The 22,265-nt window shown below is 43.5% G+C and overlaps 2 protein-coding genes across 2 annotated transcripts in view; both read left to right on the top strand.

Annotated features, from left to right (window-relative positions):
- Positions 1–12,831, top strand: part of b4galnt4a (beta-1,4-N-acetyl-galactosaminyl transferase 4a) — a 124,772-nt gene extending 111,941 nt beyond the window's left edge. The window contains exons 9-20 of the mRNA XM_035665693.1: positions 1,699–1,765; positions 3,919–4,083; positions 4,367–4,476; positions 5,039–5,139; positions 5,387–5,460; positions 5,566–7,123; positions 7,599–7,978; positions 8,573–8,726; positions 8,816–8,888; positions 9,618–9,771; positions 10,031–10,157; positions 10,527–12,831. Of these exons, the coding sequence (XP_035521586.1) occupies positions 1,699–1,765; positions 3,919–4,083; positions 4,367–4,476; positions 5,039–5,139; positions 5,387–5,460; positions 5,566–7,123; positions 7,599–7,978; positions 8,573–8,726; positions 8,816–8,888; positions 9,618–9,771; positions 10,031–10,157; positions 10,527–10,635 (3,072 nt within the window). The 3' untranslated portion in view covers positions 10,636–12,831. The remainder of the gene's footprint in view (positions 1–1,698; positions 1,766–3,918; positions 4,084–4,366; positions 4,477–5,038; positions 5,140–5,386; positions 5,461–5,565; positions 7,124–7,598; positions 7,979–8,572; positions 8,727–8,815; positions 8,889–9,617; positions 9,772–10,030; positions 10,158–10,526) is intronic.
- A 2,392-nt stretch (positions 12,832–15,223) lies between these two features.
- abtb2b (ankyrin repeat and BTB (POZ) domain containing 2b) overlaps positions 15,224–22,265 on the top strand; it is a 44,812-nt gene continuing 37,770 nt past the window's right edge. Inside the window, exon 1 of the mRNA XM_035665630.1 lies at positions 15,224–16,656. Coding sequence (XP_035521523.1) covers positions 15,765–16,656 — 892 coding nt within the window. The 5' untranslated portion in view covers positions 15,224–15,764. The remainder of the gene's footprint in view (positions 16,657–22,265) is intronic.

The raw sequence follows: 22,265 nt of genomic DNA, 5'->3' as shown, positions 1-22,265 counted from the left end.
TACAACAGAGATATATATAATGTTGTTAGCAACACAGGCTTTTCCAACAATGACTATGAGTTAAAATCTCCGATTCTGCTCGCCTGTTCACTGCATGCTGCTTCAACTTTTGGGGTTGTTTGGTTACAACAATGGAGCATGTAATCAACTCATTTCTGCATCACTGACACCTCTGATGTTGTGTAAAGCAGTGGTTCCCAACCTTTTTTTTCTCTCTCTAATGTACCCCCACAGCCTTGTCTGATGAACTACTAAAGTACCCCTTCATCGACACCATCCATTACGTTCTAAACATGTTCATTTGAATTGATTTTACATTTGCACTGGAGTGGTAGAAACTGAGTGGTAGAAACTGGACATTCAGTCATTTATCCATTACTTTATTTTTTTCAAAGGCTTTTAGCTAACCATTTGAAATGTTTATTCAGCACGTAAAGAAATCTACAGCATTTTATCCACTACTTTCACCATTTTTTCCAATACTTTCAGCTAATAATTTGTACCATTTATCAATTACATTTAGCCATCTATTTAACAATTTAAACATTACTATTAGAAATTATGGATAAATAGTTTAATTAGCTACCCAGCTCAACCATTTATCCACTTCTCTGCTTGCTCAATGTAACATAAGCGTTCAGGTGCTACAGCTGACTCAGTAAGTGGATATATATACACACAAATTAGTTTATTATCCCTTGGCAACTGCAGAAGTCCCCCATGGGGTACATATGCCCCTGGTTGGGAGTCCATTGTGTAAATAGACATCTTTACATTTGTTTAACTTTTTTAAATGTAGGTTTTCTGTTGTTTTTTTTTGTTTGGTAAAACTAAACCTCTTCAGTTACATCGCGTATGTGGTTTCCACTTTAGACTGAGACAGCCAGGTGACTTAACCTGTAAAATACAATCACTGTAAAATAATGACACAATGCTTGAAGCCTTGGGTGATCTGCTGAACTGCTCCCTGCTCCCTGCTGCCGCTCAGCATGATGTCGCACTGTGTCCTTGTTTGTTGTTCTTTTGTATGTGCACCTCATTTGTGCTTCTGTGTTAATGTTTCAGAGTAGCATACAACATAGACTGACAAAATTACAACAGAATCCAAAACAGTAACTGTGAGTGTGTGTGTGTGTGTGTGCATACACACGTGGAGCCATTTGCATGAGCCTGAGGAGGGTGTTTATATTTGTATTCTCAACCCGAGGGTTGGAAAATGACCTGTCTCCTGTGATTATATCCTGGGTAACCAGAAGTGACGTGGTAATTGTGAAATCTATTTAAAAGAATTGTAGCTTCTCTCGTTCGTTCTCTTTCTTTTTTTTTCTTTCCATGCTTGTCTCTGTTTTCAGGTCATTACTAGATCTTCCTTTTTACACCTACCCACCTTATTCCTACGGCTCTGTTCTTGCTCTGCCCACGGTCTATTTTCTCAGTTTTTTTGTTGGCTGATTTCACTTACCCCTTACGGACTCACATTTCTCGTTCTCTGTTCATGTGCCACACTATTGTTTTCTGTTTCCTCTTCTCTCTTTGGTTAAGTGTGTTTATACAAAACCCCAGCATCAGATCGATCCTGGGATGTTGCTAAGATCAATAACACAGAGAGTGTCACAGTTTAGCTTATACTTTTCACATGTTGGCATTTGGTTTTCTGTTCTCACTCAATCCCTTTTTCTCTCACACTCTCACACACAGTGGCGTCCATTCCTCCCTGGTCTGAAATATGAAGTGATAGACTCAGCCTACATCTCCCTGTACACAGGTAAGAGCTATTCTGCCCTGTTTATATATTGCATGGAATGTCTTGAAAAAAAAAAATATTTCTTAAGACATTTTAAAATGGACTTTAAATATTTCTGGTGTTTGTAGCTAAGATTCAATGGATGTGTTTCTTTATCTTGTCTATTTCCAGTTTTTTTGTTTAGCAGAGAGCTTGCCAAATAGAAAGAGGAAACGATGCTATAAAAAAACTACTTCATTAGTCTAGTCTGGTATCGATCAGAAGTTTAATGTCACAGAATCAGCCTTTTTTAAACCAAGATGTACTACTCTCTTGTCTCTCAAACAAACTCACATTCTGTTTGGATCTTTATATAGGCTTAAAATTGACATTTTATTTCATATTTATTTATTCTTCTCATAAAAAATCTGCAGATTGGCGCTTGGCATATCTTCTGGGTCCAAAGAGAAGCTACATACTCTAATAGTTGCTCTATTTTTCTCTATAGGTGTCATTCATTGCAGAGAGTTTCTAACCTCTATAGCTCCAAGAATAGCAGTGTGTAACAGGGATTCAGTATCGTTAACAAGGGAAAATGCCAGCTGCACAGAAAATGATGTGTGGAGTTGTCATTTTGGGCAAAGCTGCGAGTTTGCTGGAGATGTATGCCTTCTTGTTTATGACCAGCGATGACAGGAAAGAAGGAGGCCTTGTACAGTATATGAGGTCACATTACCATCTCCTCATCTGTCTCCCTCCACCCATCCATCCCTATGTCTCCCTTTATGTCATGCTCTCAACAACTTGACTTTCAGTTGTAGCCAGAGGCTAAGAGATGGGTGACTCAGCAACCAGTGTCAAAGTGTTCAAATACTATACATTTATACATATTTTGATGTGAGAGTGCCCGAGAAGGGATCCTAAATAACATTTTCAGATCATCATTTAGTTTCTGGAAAACCAGGAATAATTTAACCGAACTGGTAGAATGCAGTTGTTCCTCTGTCTGTGTAAGCACTTTATAATTAATAACTTATCTTGCAGATTTTTAAGTGGTTATTGAATATTTCCAGAATGCACTATCTCATCTGAATGGCTTTCTCAACATCCATCTTCATAATCAAAAATCCTGCTGACCAAAAACAGTTGAACTGTGTATTATTTAATTTTTCCAAATGAAATCATCATTTGTGTCAGGGTAATTGTTCATGGTGTTCATTACATAACAGTTTGATGTATTAATTAATTTCATTTAAATTACATTTACTGTATTTTAATTAAGGGCAGTTCATACAGCTCCAGAATAATTTCTCATTCATGCCAAATATTGGTGTGATAGTACTTTTTCAGAACAGTTCAGTATCTGTGAAAATACACATAAAAGTGCAACCCAGATGGTAGCTGTTAATGAATTCACACACACATACACTCTGGCATTTCCTACAGAGACAAGGAAATTCAAAAAACCACATGGATGAGGTCTCAATAGCTGTGCTGTGATTGTATTTTTTATTACAACTGCATTATGATAGAAATTAATCCAAAGAAAGAGGAGAGCTCCATTGTTTTCTTTGTTTGCTGGCTTGTTTTGAGGATTTCAGTAACATAGACGATTAATTAGTCTTGACGAGGCTTGTGTGTAGTGGAAACCAGGTAAGTGATCAACAGATGTCTTATTGTTAGAAAAAAGGAAGTCTACAACAGCGCTTTCTCTGTGTAGCCTGTGCACACAAAGACGCACACACTGAATGTGCACACTCCACCCTCTGGAGGATAAAAATGATGCTGACCACCCTGTTAATTATAAAGCATTTCTCCCATCAGGCCTTGCTCCTGACATGCCATTAATCACACATGCTCTCTCCTCCTTCCCAGCTATCGATTGGTATAATTATGACTCTGCTCTGCTCTGTTTTTGTTTTCTTCCAACTTTTTACTTCTTCCTTTGTTTCCTTCCTCTCTGCCTCTCTTTTTGTCTTTTTTCTCCCCATTCTTTACCTTTGTCATAGTTGTTAAAGATTTGCAATTATTGCGAATATGCACAAATAATGTGTGTAATGTTTTCGTTCTGACAGCTAACGTCAAATTTGTCCGACATTAACATAATCAAAACTGTGAGCGCAAGAATCAACCTTCCTCTTCCTAGCCTTATGTCTCTGCCTCACTCAATGCCTCTCTGTCTCTGTATTTTTCAGACGAGTCCAATCTGAAGATGAACAGTGTGGATCACATCCCCCAGACCTTGGCCAGTCACATCCGTCTCCCAGAGGTGTCTCTGCCCCAGGGTCTGGAGGGAGGCAGCATCATGCAGCACGGCGCGGATATGCTGAAGCCAGACCCCAGGGACACCTTTTACAGCAGTAAATCTGCCAGTCATCATTTCAGGCTGTCCCCTTTTTCTGTCCTCATCCTGATTTTCTGTCCTGTCATTTTCGCTGAATGACTGATTGACTGTCTGGCTCACAGTCTATCTGGCTGTCACTAGCTGTATTCAGACATGTCATTTTGTTCCATTTTTTGTGTGTTTTCCTTTGCCTTGATCATCTCCCATCTCCCTTTCTGACTTCTACATTTGTTGAAACCAGAATTTCATATACATATTTGTTTGTACCTGACCCCGTTCTCTTTTTCCTCTCTTCTCAGCTCCTATGATCAACCCCTCCCGACTGGAAAACGTTCTTCCGGCCTGTCTCTACTCTCCAACCTATGTAGTGAAAGACTTTCCCATCGCCAGATACCAGGGCCTTCAGTTTGTAAGTCACATTTTCATCTCCTTGTCTCTAGATCACAAAAAGACCTGCCACTCAGGATGTGTGAAGATGATTCTGTGTGTGATAGTGAGTTCTTAGACTTGTGCGTCAGAAGTGCATCCAATTATTGCAGTAGTCTTTTACGCTGCTAAGAAAATTGCCCCAACGAGTAATATTCAGATCAACTAGACAGATAACACAAAAGCAAAGAAGCTAATTCAATGCCAGTTTGTACATCAGGACTGCATCTCTCCCTTAAAACACATAAAGGAAGCAGGTGGCAGGTATTGTTGAGTGCTGCTCCCCCCTTTAGGACAACACAGGTTACTGCAGCACTTGCAAAGACAAGTGATGAGCTGGAAATGAGAGCCAATCTATTTTAGATCTGCCAGGAATCCCTGTAAGAAATTACGCAGCATTGTGCAGAGCTGCAGTAAGTGGGTAATTTTAATTCAATCCTGGTGTTATTCTAATCCTCATAGGAGGCTGCTAAATGAGAATGAAACCTTCATCTGTGTTTTCTGGGGGCACTGGATTCTTAATTTGACATTTGACTTTTCTTCAGGTGTATCTATCCTTTGTTTACCCCAATGACTTCACACGTCTCACACACATGGAGCGAGAGAACAAGTGTTTCTACAGAGAGTCCCCTATCTACTTGGAGAAGTAAGGACATTCTTGCTTTTATCTCTTAGAGAGCTAAGGGAACATTTGTCTCTGTCTCCTATATTATAAGCGAGTACATTGATTATGCACAATAACTGTTCAAGTGTGAATTTAATGGCAGTGATTCATGCGACCTCTCACCAAGAGATTAAGTTTAATATGCTGCAAGGCACATTGAAACTTCAGCCTTGTGTTAATGCATGTGGTTGTGTGTGTTTATGTGCGTGCCTCTTGTTGTGTCTGCCAGGTTTGGTTTCTACAAATATATGAAGATGGATGAGGAGGACGATGACAGACCGTTCTTCTTCCCCAACCCAGATGGTAACTAATAATGAACAACCACGCGCTCGTGCATGCACACAGTCGCACATGTATACACATATGTACATGCACTCTTTCAACTCTGTGTCTCCCTCATGTCTCCAGATTTTCTAGAGGAAGAGGAGGTGGTAGATACAGAGGACGAGGCAGAGATCGTTGGCACACAGCCACCCAAGAAGCCCTCTCATCCCAGCCAGACCAGTCACACCTCTAACCCCTCCCATCAGCACTCAAACCCTGTGCCCACACCAGCTGTCAGAGAAGGGGAAGAAGAGGAGGAGGACCCTGATGAAGAGGAGAAGGGAGCAGTCAACAGTATCGTAATCCGCAGAGAAAGGAGACACTTTCCTCGCAGAGATGGGCAGATTGGTAGGGATCTGGACAGAGACTGGGGAAGAGATCATACAAAAGGAAACATTAGAAAGGACATCATGAAGGGACATGAAGAGCCTCAACCCATGGTGCTTCAGCCTGACATGGACAGTGTGGTCCGGGGCCGCTCCCTGTCTTGGATCCGCACTGGTCCCGCAGAGCTGGGCCCTGGCAGGAAAGGAGGTGGAACAGGTGGTGGAGGAGGAGAAGGGGGCGGAGAGAAGGGAGCTGAGACTCCACCTAAACTGAGCAAGTCTTCACTGCTATTCCCCCAAAAGTCCTCCCTCTCTGCCCTTGCCAGCCGAGCCCAGCAGATCCTCAGCAACTCTGCCCATAGCGACAACCTTCAAATGAACAACAACAAGCTCGCTGGAAACAAGAAGGAAAAACGAGAGGAGAACAAGATCTACATCACCAGGCCCCGACCTGCCAAGGAGCGGGAGAGGAACAGGGAGAGGGAGAGGGAGCAGCGTCGAGAGAGGAGGGAGGAAAGGGCATCTCGCCACCCTAGGGAGGTGTTCCCAGGGGTCTTTCTGTACCAAACTGGGAAGACCACAAGGCTGGTCAACCTCGGTGCCAAAGGACATACTGGGGGAGGCATAATAGGAGGAAAAAGTCTTGTTAGTTCTCCTCAGCTCTGGCCCATCCCCCCCACAAAAGAAGGTAAGACATCTCCTCACAATGGAAGCATCAGTATTCAGAATGAAAGTGTACAGAAGCCTGCCATCAGGGCAGCAGGGGCAAAACATCTAGAGAAAAGCAAGAGGAGAGGGGAGCACCGGTATTCAAAGACTAGTCCTGCCGAACAACCCAGCAAAGGAACTCCACTGTCCCATCATCAAGATCCCCCTCTCCCTCCAGTTACCCCACCGAGGTTAAACTCCACAGAAAACATGCTCCAAGGTCAATCACGGGTCACCTCTTACCTCAAGACCTCCGAGATCACTGAGTCCCAGCAGCAGCCAGACCCGGACCCCAACCCAGCAGAATTTGACCAGGATGCAAACCGCTCTAATCCTGACCCGGACCCTGATCCCGAACCAGAACCAGAACCAGAGGAGGGCGAGATGTCGGACTACAGCTACGAGGAGGTCGAGGCTCGGCCAGGTTGGGCAGAGGAAAGCATCAACTGGCAGAGGACCTTCTCAGTCAATCCGATGGACTTTGAGCTGTTGCGCTCTGACTGGAACGACCTGCGCTGCAATGTGTCTGGCAACCTCCAGCTGGCAGAGAGTGAGGTGGTGGACGTGCTGGCGCAGTACATGGAGAAACTCAACGAACGCAACGGAGGGTAAGGATGAAGGGGAGGGAGTGAGAGTAATGTGAGGGTGAAAGAGAGCTTATGTTTCCCTGCAACCCTATAAATACAAATGTGGTTTCTAATGCTAACCATTATGTAAAACAAGAAGTAATTTCACTGAGAACATATTGGTCATGCCCTGGTGCATTGACTTCATGTTAGTAGTCCTCTATGTGCTGATTACCGTTTTCTGCAGCAGCACTTAAAAACCTTGATGTTATTTGTAAAGTAGCTCGGCCATTAAGTTTCCTCTCTTTTCATTTTCTCCTATATCACACCATGCTGACTTCACAGTGTCACAGACAATGAGTAGCCATATTTTTGAACAATAATTAATCCAGTTGTGAGAATAATATAAGAAACTGTATTTTATATTAGTATCCTCTCCCTTTCCTTCATATTATATTTCAGAGCATGAACAAACCTGTCTGTGTTTTCTTAAGCTTTTCTTCTGCCTGTGCTCCAGGATCTACACCCTGCTGCGAATAATCAACGTTGAGAAGCGGCGTGACTCTGCTAGAGGGAACCGTTACCTGGTGGAGCTGGAGCTAATGGAGAGAGGCCGCAGCGTGGTACGTCTGTCGGAATACATTTACCTGCTGCTCCACCGCAGCAGGCAAGGAGAGGAAAGTCTAGAGAACACTGACTCTGCCCCGGCCTCGGCACCGGCCTCTGCCCCATCCGCTGCTATGTCCAGCCTCGCCACCCCACCGCTTCCTCCCTCGACCAGGTCCCTCGCCCGACCCGGAGCGACCCCCTGGAGCACCGCCTATGCTAAGCCTCTGCTCTGCCAGCCGGTCATGCTACAGTGGAGGAAAGATGTCATGGTGCACTTTGTGGTGCCAGGTCAGTCAAAAAGGGGACTAACTTTCATAAATCTGTATAGAACTAATTGTTAAACTAATATTATTCTGATTTAATTTTAAACCTAAAATATTACTTTAATAATTAAACAGACAGAGGATGCTTGGTGAGAAAAGTACTTGTTATTTATAGGGGCATATGAATGGCTTTATTTTACAGTCCTGTTTGTGTACTTCTGCACTGTGTTATTTATACTTTTGCATAAAAAACTTCTTCTTCCACCACTGGAGACGACAATCATGTTTACTGATGCTGCTGCACTGTATGACTGTGCTCCAGCAGCCTCCCACTCAAGCTATCCATCAGTAGTAGTATCATTTATGGTTACATTGATAGTGAATATTATCTTGTGTTCCTTAAATTTCAGTGTGAAAGCTTTGGTTATTAATACTTATCTTTGTAGTTTCACTCTAGTTTCTCATGTTAACATATGTGAAAGGGGCATTCTTTCCCCCAAAAGGGGGTGATTAGCAATTGGTGCTTGATTATAGGATGCCGGTCTGGTCTACAAATATACACCATAAAAATAAATGATTGATTTCTTTCTTTTTTTCCCCCTAACTTACTGTCCATCAGTGAAAAACCAGGCTCGCTGGGTACAGCAGTTTATCTCTGACATGGAGAATCTTCATCGGCAGACAAAGGACGACAATTTTAGCATCATCATTGTCGACTTTGAGAGTGAAGACATGGACGTGGAGCAGGCACTTAGAGAGAGCGGTGTGCCAAGGTGTGTGCATGCGACACAATCAGTCATGTAATATGACGTATTGTCAAGGCTTCCAAGTGATGTGCGTGTGTATATTTTTCTTTTGGCAGATATGAGTATCTAAGGAGAGAAGGTAACTTTGAGCGCTCAGCAGGACTGCAGATCGGAGTGGACACTATTGAGGTTAGAGAAACAAACACACAGAGGCAAGACAACAATATGTGAGCTGGCAGGAAAAAGCCACTCATTGAAGGTCAGCCACTCACACTGACCACATGACCTTTACTTGGCTGATAGACAGACAGAAAGAACACTCATGCATAATGAATACTTCAGCTAGGCCGGTCTGTCATGGGCGGTGGATCTCGCCCTTATCTCTGAGCCTCCTCCTGCTTCCATTCGTCCTCTCCCGCAGAGCCCAGCTGTGGGCGACAGGGAATCGCTTAGACAGTTAGCTGCATTTCCGCTGTCATGTGTATGCCATGGCTGTCACATCCATTCCCTTTCACAGGTTATTTGTGTGCATGTGCCCTTAACGCCACTCTCTGGCTGTCTCTTTATCACACACGCATGCACACCCACCCACGGGGGCGTGGAGCGGCTGGAAATTTGGACGGACGTTGATCCGTCAGTTGAGTGTCAGTGCTGTCACAGGGGGATGACAGGGCTGTCACTCATGTCTGAATGACCTGCAGGCTCTGGAAGTAAAGACAAGCCTCTGCTGCTGAGCCCAGTCTTCTTCACTTTCTTTAATCCCAAAATCTCATATTAGGCATATGTGAACATCCACTCGCATGTACACAATTTTGCACCAGCTCATACACAGAATTGTCAAGCAGATTCAGACAAAGGAAAGATTTAGAAATGATTTAGATCTGATGAATGCGTCTTTGTTTGTGTTTCCTCTTGCAGGATAGTCACAGCATTGTATTCCTGTGTGATCTGCACATCCACTTCCCTCTCAACATCTTGGAAAGCATCAGGAAGCACTGTGTGGAGGGACGGCTCGCTTTTGCTCCCATTGTCATGAGACTCGGCTGCGGTAGTTCACCACAGGAGCCTGATGGTAAGACACACATTACAATAATCATACTTGTATTAACATAGTTTTCAAGTTTTTAGTTTGTCACTCAGACTCATTCCCCAGTTACAGACAGCTACTTTGAATTCCTAATACAGGTTTTCAATTTACATGCATAATAAACACACTTGCATCAGAAGTACATACTTGTGCTGTATAAGCATTAGACTTTCCTTTTATCATAATCACTGTTGATGCAATGGGAGCAATAGTTCCTTTTAACAGTCTTTTTGCTCTTTCGTAGGTTACTGGGAGGTAAACGGCTTCGGCCTGTTTGGAATATATAAGTCTGATTTTGATAAGATTGGAGGGATGAACACAGAGGAATTCAAAGACCGCTGGGGTGGAGAAGACTGGGAGCTACTGGACAGGTAACCCAGCAACAACCCAACAAAATAACCCTGCAATGAATACTTGTAGTACAAAATTAATTTTTGTTGAGACTGTGTCAGACTACCTGCATATCTTCTTGGTTTACAAAAGGTAGACTTGGTTTAAATCATCATCATCATTCAAAATCTGAGCCAATAAAACCAAAACTACTTGCATGTCTAGATAGAAGAACTGACACTAGTACAAGAAGAAAAAGTTGTAGAAGAATCAGAAACAGAAAACAGCGACTAGGATTATTAACCCAGTATTTTCTCCTGGATTAATTTGTTAATTCCCTTGTAATGTAACCCTGCATTATGAAAGGAACCTTGTTTTAACCCTGTATTTCTCCTTCCCTCCCCCTTTAGGGTACTTCAGAATGGTTTGGAGGTGGAGAGACTACGCTTGAGGAACTTCTTTCATTACTACCACTCCAAACGGGGCATGTGGAACGCCCAAAACAAGAAAAAGGGATAGCGCCCCCTGCTAGTCGGACGATTCTGAACATACCTGCAGATCCACTGTGTGTGAGAGAGACCTGTAGGAGCTCACTCACTGCCTGAACTGCCTTTTTTTTTTTTAAACAGGCTCTGTTCAGGGACGCCTCTGTTTTGCCATTGTCCCCTCTTGTATGCTTGTCTGTGTGAGGAAACCAGGAAATGAGTCCAAATCTAAACTTTGGGAGCGAGCCGTTTAGGCAGACAGACCTGAGTCATCACTTTGCCTCACTGACGGAACTACTGTACAGAGAGAAGATATTAGTTATTTTTGTTCTCCTTCTCTCTGTCCTTTTTTGGTGCAATGTTTTCAGACAGACTGGAAAGCAGCTGTTTTTGTGTGTGTGGGTGTGTTTGCGTGGGATGCGTGGGATATGTATATATATTAGTGTACATGGGTGTGTTGCCGCTTGTGTGTGCTTATGATTACAGGAAGCACCTTTTTTCTAACAAGGAGATGTGAAGACAACCTAAGATCTTTTTTCTAACACGCTCTCACATGGGAGCTTATAGAATGTGTGTCAACATGTTATTCAGATAGATTCAGACATGGTGGTGTAGCTTGAGTAGAGGAACTCTGTCTTTGGTAAACATTTGTATTTCTAAATACATCTACTACTACCTGTTGGATATCATTAATGAGTATGATTGAGGTGCTGCAGTTTTCCTGATACCTGATAGTATGAAACAAGGAAGGTTTTTGAATAAGAAAAGCCCATTTCCAAACAGATACGTCATCTTTATATCTTTTTTTGTCCCTCTCTCGTCCCTCTGTATCTTTTTTATCTTCAACTCATTTCTGCCTTTATCCATTTTAATGTCTAATTTGTATCTGTTCAAACATTATTTATAGCAGTACTGCTGTTTTGTTTTACCTACTACCCCCATATTAATGCTACCTATCAGTTATGACTTGATCCTTCCATTGTTTCATTAACTGAAGTTTAACTGAAGCAGTTGTGCAGTTAGTTATTTAAAATGGCTTTTCATTTGTCCTGACTGATTATGGCTGCACTAACATTTGGGGTGCTATTTTATGTTCTAAAACACTGAATTTGTGAACCGTTTACACCTATCAACTCTACTGACGGTATCCTCCGTTCCCTCCAGATCTCTAACCTCATTGTCAACTAGAACATAAAACTCTTAACAGGAGGGGAACAGAGGACAACAACAGCTTTTTGACATTTGATTTAACGTTGTCACACAATTTTTAAAGCATTTTATGAGCTGAGAATTGCATTTCAACTACTGGATTTGTGGGATTAAAACTCAATCTCTCGTATTAAAATACCACAGAGACAGGGAATGCTTAGCTATTGAAAACATCAACATTATTTTAAGCTTGTATAAAGCTACAACAGAAGGGAGACCAGTTCATGTGTTGGACACGATGTGGTGAGGCATGGCTGTTTCACAAATGTGTGCCTTTATCAGGGTTTGGCTGCAGGCAGTTTTTAAACTACTCCAATGACAGAAGGGAGCAGGGACAGACAGAAATACATCGTTATTTATCAGCAGGCTGTAATGTCACTGTAAATTCAGATACACTGTAAAAGAAAGAAATATGGTTCTTGTCAATGGATTACAGACATGTCAGTGTTTGTTATATTACCTTAGAAGCAGGAAGGAGTGGTCTTTACAAGCCAGTTGCCCCATCTTGTGAGACAGGACAAAGATGGTACTAATGACGACTGAGTGAAATCAGGAGGTGTGATGGAGACTCACTGGCAGCTGCAGTCCAGCAGGACCCCACCTCCTCCCATTAGTTCGACTGGAGGCTGGGCTCCTAATGCCTCTGTTTATGCAACATGGTACTTATATTGATGGGGAGTGGCTGGAGGGCTCAAGGCTGGACATATATATGGCTGAGAGTTAATGATCTGTTATTGACTATATGATTGTCAAAATGCCCTCCAAGACCCTTTCTTTGCCTCTACAGGAAAAAGGTCTATACTTTACGTCATTCAACACTGACATGGGACTATTTAAAGAACAAAAGAAACACATTAGATATAAGACTATATATAAGAAACATAAAAATGAAAAATAGGAATATACATTCCAAGGTAATTTCTGTGAAATTGTTTTGTAGGGAAAAGGTTTTAAGAATGTATTGTACTTTTATTTTGAATTGTTGGGTTTTTGCAAATAAAATTTTATGCTTATGTCCAGATAATTTTTCAGAAGTGTATTTTTTTTATGTTTGTTTTCTTTATTGTTGTCTCTTTGTAAGATTTGTCAAAATATCAACTACAACTAATAGGAGTATAGAGAAGTAAAAAGTAAAAACTATTCCCTATTTAACCACATGGTGGTGCTCCACCCACATATACATACCTGCAGAGGTGGTTGGATGGCTACAAACATATTGTGAGCAGTGGCAGGCTGATTCAGTGTAGGAGGAAAAGACACAATATAAATTAGTCAACGTGTTAAAACCACAAATCCTTTTCTACACACATGAACACTCACAGTCTAGGATCACTTCCTCTATGCAAACAGTTGCTGTTCCTGACCACATAAAAGTATGTGGTTCATTATGACAGGTGACACATGAGGCTTTTATATCCCAGCAATGAGTTGTATCAGGCTCAATGAGGTACTACAAATCCATGAACTTCACTAAAAAGCCTAAAAGAAGTGAATGTAACTCAAAATTACCTGTGAAAATGTCTTGAGCTATGTAATATATATATACATGGATATATATATTTAGCTAGATTATGAAACATTCTTGCTCTCATGCGGTTTTATTACTGGCTATAAATGCAGAGTAAATATGATATCATGTTAAAACCCTCTGCAACCCTCACTCTGTTACTCTCTGAGCCTGACATCACTATCCACTTACCCACTCTAAGTTAAATTTATCTAATATCACATTCATTGTGTTTTATGACCAATGCGGAGAGAAGAGCAAACATTATGAAACTGACATTTTCAACTCCAACAAAGCTGATGTGTTTTTGTGACCACATTTAATCATTTGCAGAGTGTTTTGTTCCCCCCCACGTGTGTGAATGTGCTCTGGGTGATGGGCTGACTTGATGTCTGCCCCTGAGCATGTACGCACACAGAGACCATGAGGTAAGCTCTGTCCTAACAACCGCTACATGAGGTCTGGATGAGGCAAGTGCTAACCTCCCGTGATCTCCTCTACGCCCTGTGTGTCTTCTGATCTCATTTACAGTGGCATTGACTAACACTGCAAAACTGGGGAGTTTTAAGTAGACTGAAAGGTTGACTCCCTATGCAGTTCCCCTGATTATGTGATTCATAGACTGTGACGTGTATGTGTGTGTGTGTGTGTGTGTGTGTTTGAGAGCCAGTTTTTCCACTTTAGGTGTACCGTACAGGCATAGTATAGTATGTTCTCTAACATCCAGGTCTGTATATGTGCAAGAAAAAACATTCATTATAGCCACTTTCACAATGTGTTGCATTATCATAAGCATGTGGGGTAACTGCCCTAAACCCATTATGTAATAGTGTTGGACTCTTGCCCAGTGGAGACACACCCTACCTGTCTATATGAGTGCAGAGTGATGAGAAGCAGGTAGTCACAGGCCTCTTCAACATGTTTGCTTTTTTTTTTTTTTTACCTCACGCATGTTACAGCACCTAACCACAAACAACAAACAGGGGCCACATGATGATCCCAAACTGAAGTTTCGTAAGAGGATTTGCTCAAACTTTGTTTTGAAAGCTAGAAATGACACTTTTTCAAAAAAAAAAAAGTACCTCTGCTGACTAGTACTGAAAGGTACTGGACTGGGTACAAAGCCCAGTACAAGCCAGCACAGTACAGTCAAAATTAAAACGAAAATGAAAATTTGCAGGCCAACATACACATAAACTATTACAACACTTCTGTCTTCCTTGCAATCCCATATAAGCTTTTAAAATGCACTTTCAGTGAAAATCCTAAGCCTCATCAAGTCAAATTTAACACTGCCCCACCTCTTACATGATTACCAAGGGTTTAACAGATTCAATTCCTGTTACAGGCTGCGGGGGAGAGATTAGCTAATGTGTAGACAGCAAGCCAAGTTCCCCAGAGTCAACACCTGAAGTCTGCCTGGTGTGCAGTTTGGTTCCAGGTAACTAACCAGAAGAATTTCCCCAGACCCATTCATGTAATATTTAATGGGATTTATCGTGGCGGAGTAGTTAGTGAAAGGTAGCAGCCGTTAATTAGATTATACATTATAATATTTAATCGCATTTTGTGGTAGAATGGTGATACGAAATAAACAAAAGACTGTGAAACAGTTGAAGTAATACGAAGCTATTCTCTCTGTGGTTGTGTAAAACGTTTGTAAATCGAGCATTAAAGCTAATACGGCCATATGTAGGTCACACATGTGAAGGGAATTTCTTTGATTCGTCATTTGAGGCGAAACAAAGTTTACTTCTCCGAAACTTAGGAAAGAGTTGGAGCGGGTGCTGATTGGCTGCCACAAAAGTCGGCCCTCTCCTGATTGGTCGCTCGAGTCGCTTCCATGTTGTCATTCAGCGGCGGTCCCTCCTTTCACACATCTGTGCTGAGACTCTCAGACAGGCAGTTTCTGACCGAGCACCGGGACGGGAGGGTGATGAGGTAGACTCGGACTCTTTTTACTCGGTTATCTACGAAAACGAAACAGTTGAGCGGCTTCGCGGGGACATATTTGTATACTAAAGGAACTCGGGTCTGGCTGTATTCAGAGAGAGAGGGGAGACATTTCGTCGTGTTTTAAAAGACTGTGGATACTGGAGGAAAGTTTAAAGCCCTGCGCTGCCCAGGGGGAAAGGTGAGACGGGTGCGACTCTGACTTTCTCTGGCTGACCTGTTTGTTAACGACAGTATAAGGTGGCTTTCATTAAAAAACAAACACTTATATGATTTTATCTACTCGTACACTTGTGTTGTTTCGCTGTCCAGCAACTCCATTTAGCAGCATGTCTGACAAGTGTCGCGCTGTGTAACCAGTTCATCCAGCTCGGCGGAGTTTCGACTGCTGCTGCTTGACTTCCAGATTGACTTCCAGGTAAACGGCTGGCGAGGTCTGCCACTCTTCCAAAGCACCCCAGAAAAAAATAAATAAAAAAAGCCGTTTAACAATAATGGCTGGTTTGAGCAATGTCCACATGAAGACCTTGGAGGACCTGACGCTGGACTCTGGCTACGGGGCGGGGGACTCCTGTAAATCCCTCAGCCTGTCCTCCTCCAAGTCAAACTCCCAGGCTTTCATGACGGCCCCTCACCGGGGCAACTGGTGGTACTACTCCGGCTCCATGAACAGCAGGAACAACAGCTGGGACACGGTCAACACTGTCCTCCCCGAAGACCCGGAGGACATCTTCTCCAAGTGCCCCCGCTTACCTGAGCTGGAAGAGTTCCCCTGGACCGAAGAGGAGGTGGCCAAGGTTCTGCGCAAAGTGGCCGAGAGTGGGTGCGCTAAAGGGGGACCTGCACCTGTGTTCTCTCCGGAGGCCGTGAGGCGGCTGTCCGGTCTCCTCCGCAGGGCTCTGATCCGGATCTCCAGAGAGGCGCAGCGGCTCAGCGTCATGCACTGCCGCTGCACACGCTTCGAGGTCCAGAGCGCCATGAGGCTGGTGCTCAGCTGGGCCCTGGCCGACCACTGCGTCTCTGCCACGGTCAAGGCCATCTCCATGTATAGTATGAGTGCCGGGGAGCTGCTGAGGAAGGGCAAGTCCGCCCGCTGCGGCCTCTCCTTCTCCGTGGGACGCTTCTTCCGCTGGATGGTGGATACCCGCATCTCCGTGCGCATCCACGAGTATGCAGCTATATGCCTGACCGCATGCATGGAAGCTCTGGTGGAGGAGATAGGAGCCAGGGTGCTGATGGCCGAGAGGGGTCATTCGGGGCCGGATCTGGGGTCAGCATGCGCCCCAGTGAGTGCAGAGGCCCTGGAAGGGGTCGTGAACAATGATGCGGAGCTGTGGGGAGTCCTGCAGCACTATGAGCACCTGATCTGCGGGAAGAACGCCAATGGTAAATACATTGAAGTTTTTTCAGTGCACTTAAATGAACCAAATGTCTAGTTGTTCTGTGGGGAAATTGATTGAAATGACTTTCAGTGTATGTTTTTCTGTGTGGTGATGGATGTCACACACTCTCCTCTCAGAGTGCTGGTCATCACTTTCCACTCCCTCACAGGGTGGAAAAGGTGAACTGTGGCCTGCTGCTGCATACAACAACAGCTCTTTGTGCGTGAGCATTTGATGGATCCATTGCTAATTTGACTTGTCAGAATAGGAAAATAACAGTACAGAGGGCATCTGACACGGACAAAGAAAGTATTTTCTCTCTGAGCAGGGTCGTACGAGGAGAAACGACTGCTGCGTTCTGTGTTGGACAAACTAGATTTGAACCACTTCGCTCTCATCGGTCGGTTGCGGGATTGAGTCCTCACGTTGCTCCCGGTCTGCTGTTGCGATTTGGGGTGCAGATACCCTTTAGAGCGCAGGCAGGAGGCTTGTCTGTTGACACAGCTCTCTGTTTACGCTGACTTCACCTCTTATCCTCCCGCTGTGTTGGCTGCACTCCTTCCAAATCCTCCCCTTCCATTTCCTCCTCCTCCTCTCCTCCTGCTGGACAAACTCCCTTTCACCCACCACCATCTCCACATATCTTACATCACTCTCCCTCCTTTCTCATCCAGCTCCAGCTGTGCATCCTGCTCCACCCTAACATCCCTCCTCAATCAACTCTCGTTCACGTCTCTCCTTGTCAAACCCTAGTAGAGTCGTAGCGCTCTTTCTGTGGCTGTTCTGGCAGCCCAGTGTTGAGTTGATTCATGAGCTTGTGTTGGGACAATGTAACCAGCCTTTGTTTGTGGCCCACTACCAGCTCCCTGGAGCAGAGCTCTTTACTGAAGGACAATAGCCTTTTGTAGTGTGATCGTGCAGCTTAGCCCAGCACAGAGGGAGTGAAACCAAATGCTGGGAAGCTGGGCATACACATCCATGTACATAACAGAGAGAGGGGGAAAGACAAAATAACTGAAGATGGCCATCATTACAGGGCTGTAGGCTCACTGCGGATCTTAGTTAAGACGTTATCATGCAGCAGCACCTTCGTGTGCCAATGTGAAGAAGAGGTTAATGCGTTAACACTGCCAGCCTCCCAAAGGTCTGAGATCAATCAGCATGTAACACAGTACTTGCACACTGTCAGTCATTACACTGCACACCTTACATTTCATATTCTGTGCAGCTTCCATTCAGTTCATTATAATGTGCACTACATTTAAGTCTGCGAACAATGGAGTGCAGTGCATTAGACTTGCCAGTTATCTGGCCATATGCTTGAGGTAGAGCTATTTCATTGCAAAATAAGTTAAAGAGCAGCTTTTTTCCCAGTATTTAACCAGATGTCTTTTGGTTGGGTTTTCGACTGGCCTATTTTGGTGAGTTCAGTCATCGGTTTTGAGAAAGACCAGCGTGTGTGTGTGTGTGTGTGTGTGTGTGTGTGTATGTGTGTGTAATAACAACAGACCATTATTCTGACCACCCTAGCTTTTTATAGGCCCTAGACTGGGCTGTGCAAGCCACATACCCCTCTACCACCTTACCACCTGACACCCCGCACCCTTTCAGCACCCACCCCCTCTGCTGCTGAAGACAACACGACCACCAGTGCACACAGAAGCAAAGATCCACTTTCTGCTCTCAAAGCAGATAGTGTCAGAAAGGGAGTGCAGACTACCGATCATATGGAAGGGCACAGTCTGATAAATACTCCTCCCTCCCTCTTGAATTCTCTCCGTCTCTTAGACTCTTTCTCTTTCTCAGGGGCTGGCCCACATCTGGAACTCTTTAAGTCAGAAATGACTTCTACGGCTCCAATAACAATTCTGAAAACTCCCTCCCTCCTCTCCTCCTGCCCTCTCTTGCTCACTCTCACTCTTGGCTCTCTCGTTTTTTTTCTTTGCCATTGCGTTCACGTCCACTTCATCTTTATCTGTTTATTTCTTCTGGTCTACAGGGAGTGCATTAGAGGAACCCGGTTGTGATGTGCCAGGATCTTATTCATTACTCATGCACACACTCGCACTTGCACATTTGCGCACACACAGACACATGCCCTGAAACCTATTTAGTCTGCGTTGCATGTGTTCAAATGGCTCCACAGCACTGGTTGAACCCACTACACAGTGCCGCTATACAGAAGAATCCATTTGTCATTCATTTCTCCACACAAGGAAAACGCACGAGCGAGCTCTTCCTAGTGTAATTTGTATTGATAGTACTGTGGGGCATTTTAAAGTGCAGAGTAGTAGCTATACTAATGGACAGTGGAAGTGCCTATGAAATCATTGATCTATATAACTGGCACACAGATGTCTTTTAAACTCTGGTCCGGCTGGCAAAACAGTTGTCTAAGTTCAGCCCCGTTTGAGCTTTTGTGGGACTTTTGCAATGTTCTCAGACTTTATTTTTGTGTCTGTACTTGTTTCCCAAGATAGCCGTTGAAGCAGTATTCCAATAATTAGATATGCAAACTACTGACTTGAACTTGAGCAAGGCTGTTAACTCTCAACTTGTCCATTCAAGCTTTGCAGTGGAAGATTGTGGTAGTAAAGGGCTTCTCTGTGGCTTGAGCGTGTACAACTATGAATCTGAGGCAGTGACTATCTGAAAGAGAGCATTCATGCATGAGAGCATGATTTACCTGGATAAATAAACTTTGATTTGGTCCAGTAGTAACAGAAAGTTGAGTTTCTGTGCTCCAGCTTCATAAAGGCAATAAAAAGGAGGCTGCGAGTAATGGGTTTGGGGTGCACTGAGAGCAGGGCATATGATTTGCTGCTCAGTATTTCCCTAAATATGTATTTAGCCCAGAAAGAGGCGTGGGAACAGCGGGCAGAAAGATGCAGGGAGAACGGCCCAGCACTGTGGTCACACAGATGGGGAAACCAGCACTCTCAAAATACACTCCCTGCTCCACAAATCTGGAGCATGATCAAATACAGTTTTGGAAAACATATCAGGACATTAATATTATGGTGAAATAGATTTAAGTTCATCCCTGTGTGATGCATGCGTGTTAGACATGCTGCAGATATGCTCGGGAATTAACAGCAAGCCCGTATTTGGCCTGAATAACTGTACAGATGAATTTAGGTTAACCTTGTGAACACTGTCAGCAGGTCAGCGTGTGTGTAGAGTTAAGACCATAAGTCATATCGCTCTAGTGGATAATAAGGGTTAATCCTTCACACAACACTACAATTGATGTTTGTGTGTCAGTGTGTTACGCGTGGGTGCGTGTACCACCTCAGGCTACACACACATACACACGCTGACGGTCCATGTCGCTGTTTGCACTGGCTTCCTTTCTAGTCCCAGCTGTGAAAACACTGACCCATTAGTTTGCCGGTGTGCACATGTGTTTCAATGTGCTCATCTGTGGGTGCTCAAATATACTTGTGTGGGTATTGGCTCTTCTTGGAAATCCGTGAGTAATGCTTGCGCAGATATGATTTCTCAGGCTATTACAAAACCAACAACATTGATTCAGGAACCTCCTGTCCATTTCTTTTAGTTTGTGACATTAATAACAATCAAAGTCGAATAAGTCGATTGCATACTCCACCATGCGTAGCCCCTCTTTACTCACTCTCTTCCTTGCAACTTCAGTCATTATTTTGATGTCAAGCCACGCTCCTCCTATTACATTACAGCCGCATGAGTCATGCTTTTTAACACTGTTTACAGTAAAGCACTGATAAAGAGGAAGCAAAGAAAGATGGGGAATACAGATACTCAAGGGAAAAAAGGGAACGGACACAAACAGAGACACAGAAATAGTGACAGCAAACTTGAAAGCATTTGGGCCTTTGCATCTTGATTTATTCTTTGTAATCACATTCTTGGAGAGTAGCGGTTCAGTTTTTATTCCATCCAGAGAGAACAGGAGTGCTTGGATTGGTATTGAGCTTCTTTGGCTTGTTTAAATCGGAAAATGAGCAGCCAGTGTGTCACATGCATTAGCACGGAGTCCAGGCTGTGGTTCTTGAGGGAATCTGTTCTGGACGTTGGGTTTGGGTTGCAGCCGGAGTAGCTAATGAGGGAAGCAAGAAGACTGGCTGGAAGATGGCTGGAATCTTGGGCCTGGCAGCTTAGTGCATTGCCTGGATGCTAGCAATGGTTTTGTTTAAAAGGAACCACTGTTCATCACATCATCCCTGTGTGAAGTCTGGCTTAGAGACAGCACTGCCACATGCACCTGCGTCAGAGTCTGGCTTGGTCGTAATGATATTTAAATCTAAGTGTTAGGCGTTGAAGGCCGGAAATTAAAGGTAAGTGGTTGTCATGCAAGTGCTTCTTAATAGAAACGAAATGCAAAAAAGAGGACTTGATGAGAAAGTGTTTTTTGCCATGACATGAGTGGATGTGGTCGGTGGTGATGCAGTTGACAGTTGGACGCACTTAATCAGTCTTGGCGATGATATAGGAATTTTCACTGTCAGAGTGATTTAAATGCTTTTCATTCACATCTATTTGCTGTGTCCTGTGTTAGGGTGGAAATGAGAAGTAGACTAAATATTCACAGATGCACCATGGGACTGGGCAGGTTTTACACAGAAAGTACTGCACAGGTCAGTCAGTCCTTATGTGTGGAACACATTGACCTTCATTGCCACAACTTACCAGAGTTTTTTTTAGTCCATCTGTCCACCTAAATAGTAGCTATAGCAACACAATCCAAAAAGGCCCAATAATGATTCAACATTTGGTTCATGTGTGAGACTGAGGCTGAGGTTCAAGAGAAAATGCCGTCTAACTTTACTGCCTAGACAGAGTGGTGAGGTGAGGATCACAGTAAATGGATAGCAAGATATTAAGGCCTCTCTCCACATAAAAGTAGCCCCAGCCGCTCATCTTTCTTTTCTCCCTCTGACTGACATGGGAACCGAAATGGCTTGTGTAAGTTTTAAGCGTTGTTTGCTTAAATGTCCCGAGGAAGAAATATAACTTTAATAATATAATTTGCTAGTAGTAAAATAAAATAAAAATACTTTTATTGAAAGACTTAATAATTAGCCACTCTGGAACAGTAAAAAGGTAATTTTCTCTTATTATACCCACACTAGACATAAACAGAGTGCAGTCACTGAACGAAATCCATCATTGCTGCTGAAAGACATCCATCTTATAGCTACACCACCCTCTCACTCAGTTATTACACCGTGATGGCTTGATTAAGTGTTACAGCATATGGTTTGTGGAAAAAAAAAAACATATACAGTACGCCATTCAGTCTTTATAATTTGGTTGTTTCTGTGGCAATGCAAATCGGTTCTGCCTTGCTTTTAAACATTTGTACAGTTCTCACAAAGAGTAAACTCCCTGAGTCTGTCAAACCACAAAACCCCCCCTAAAATCATCAGTTTTCCTCCTTCTTATCCCTAAAAAATCAATGCCAACAATCACAATTCTAATTGCTAATAGGCATTAGCTGGCATGCATCAGTTTCTCTGCATGTGCTCCAGCCAAAATGAGGCCAGTTACTGTAGTCGATACAGAGCCATTTTGTGGGTGATTTGGTTGTAATATTTAATTACACACAAACAGATCAGATGGGCAGACTGGGCT

Source organism: Morone saxatilis, unplaced genomic scaffold (assembly GCF_004916995.1).
Source record: "Morone saxatilis isolate NCDOM2014 unplaced genomic scaffold, NCSU_SB_2.0 Contig2, whole genome shotgun sequence".
Taxonomy (NCBI): Eukaryota; Metazoa; Chordata; class Actinopteri; family Moronidae; genus Morone; species Morone saxatilis.
Note: the sequence above shows the minus strand (reverse complement) of the source record. Positions and strands in the feature narration are given on the sequence as shown.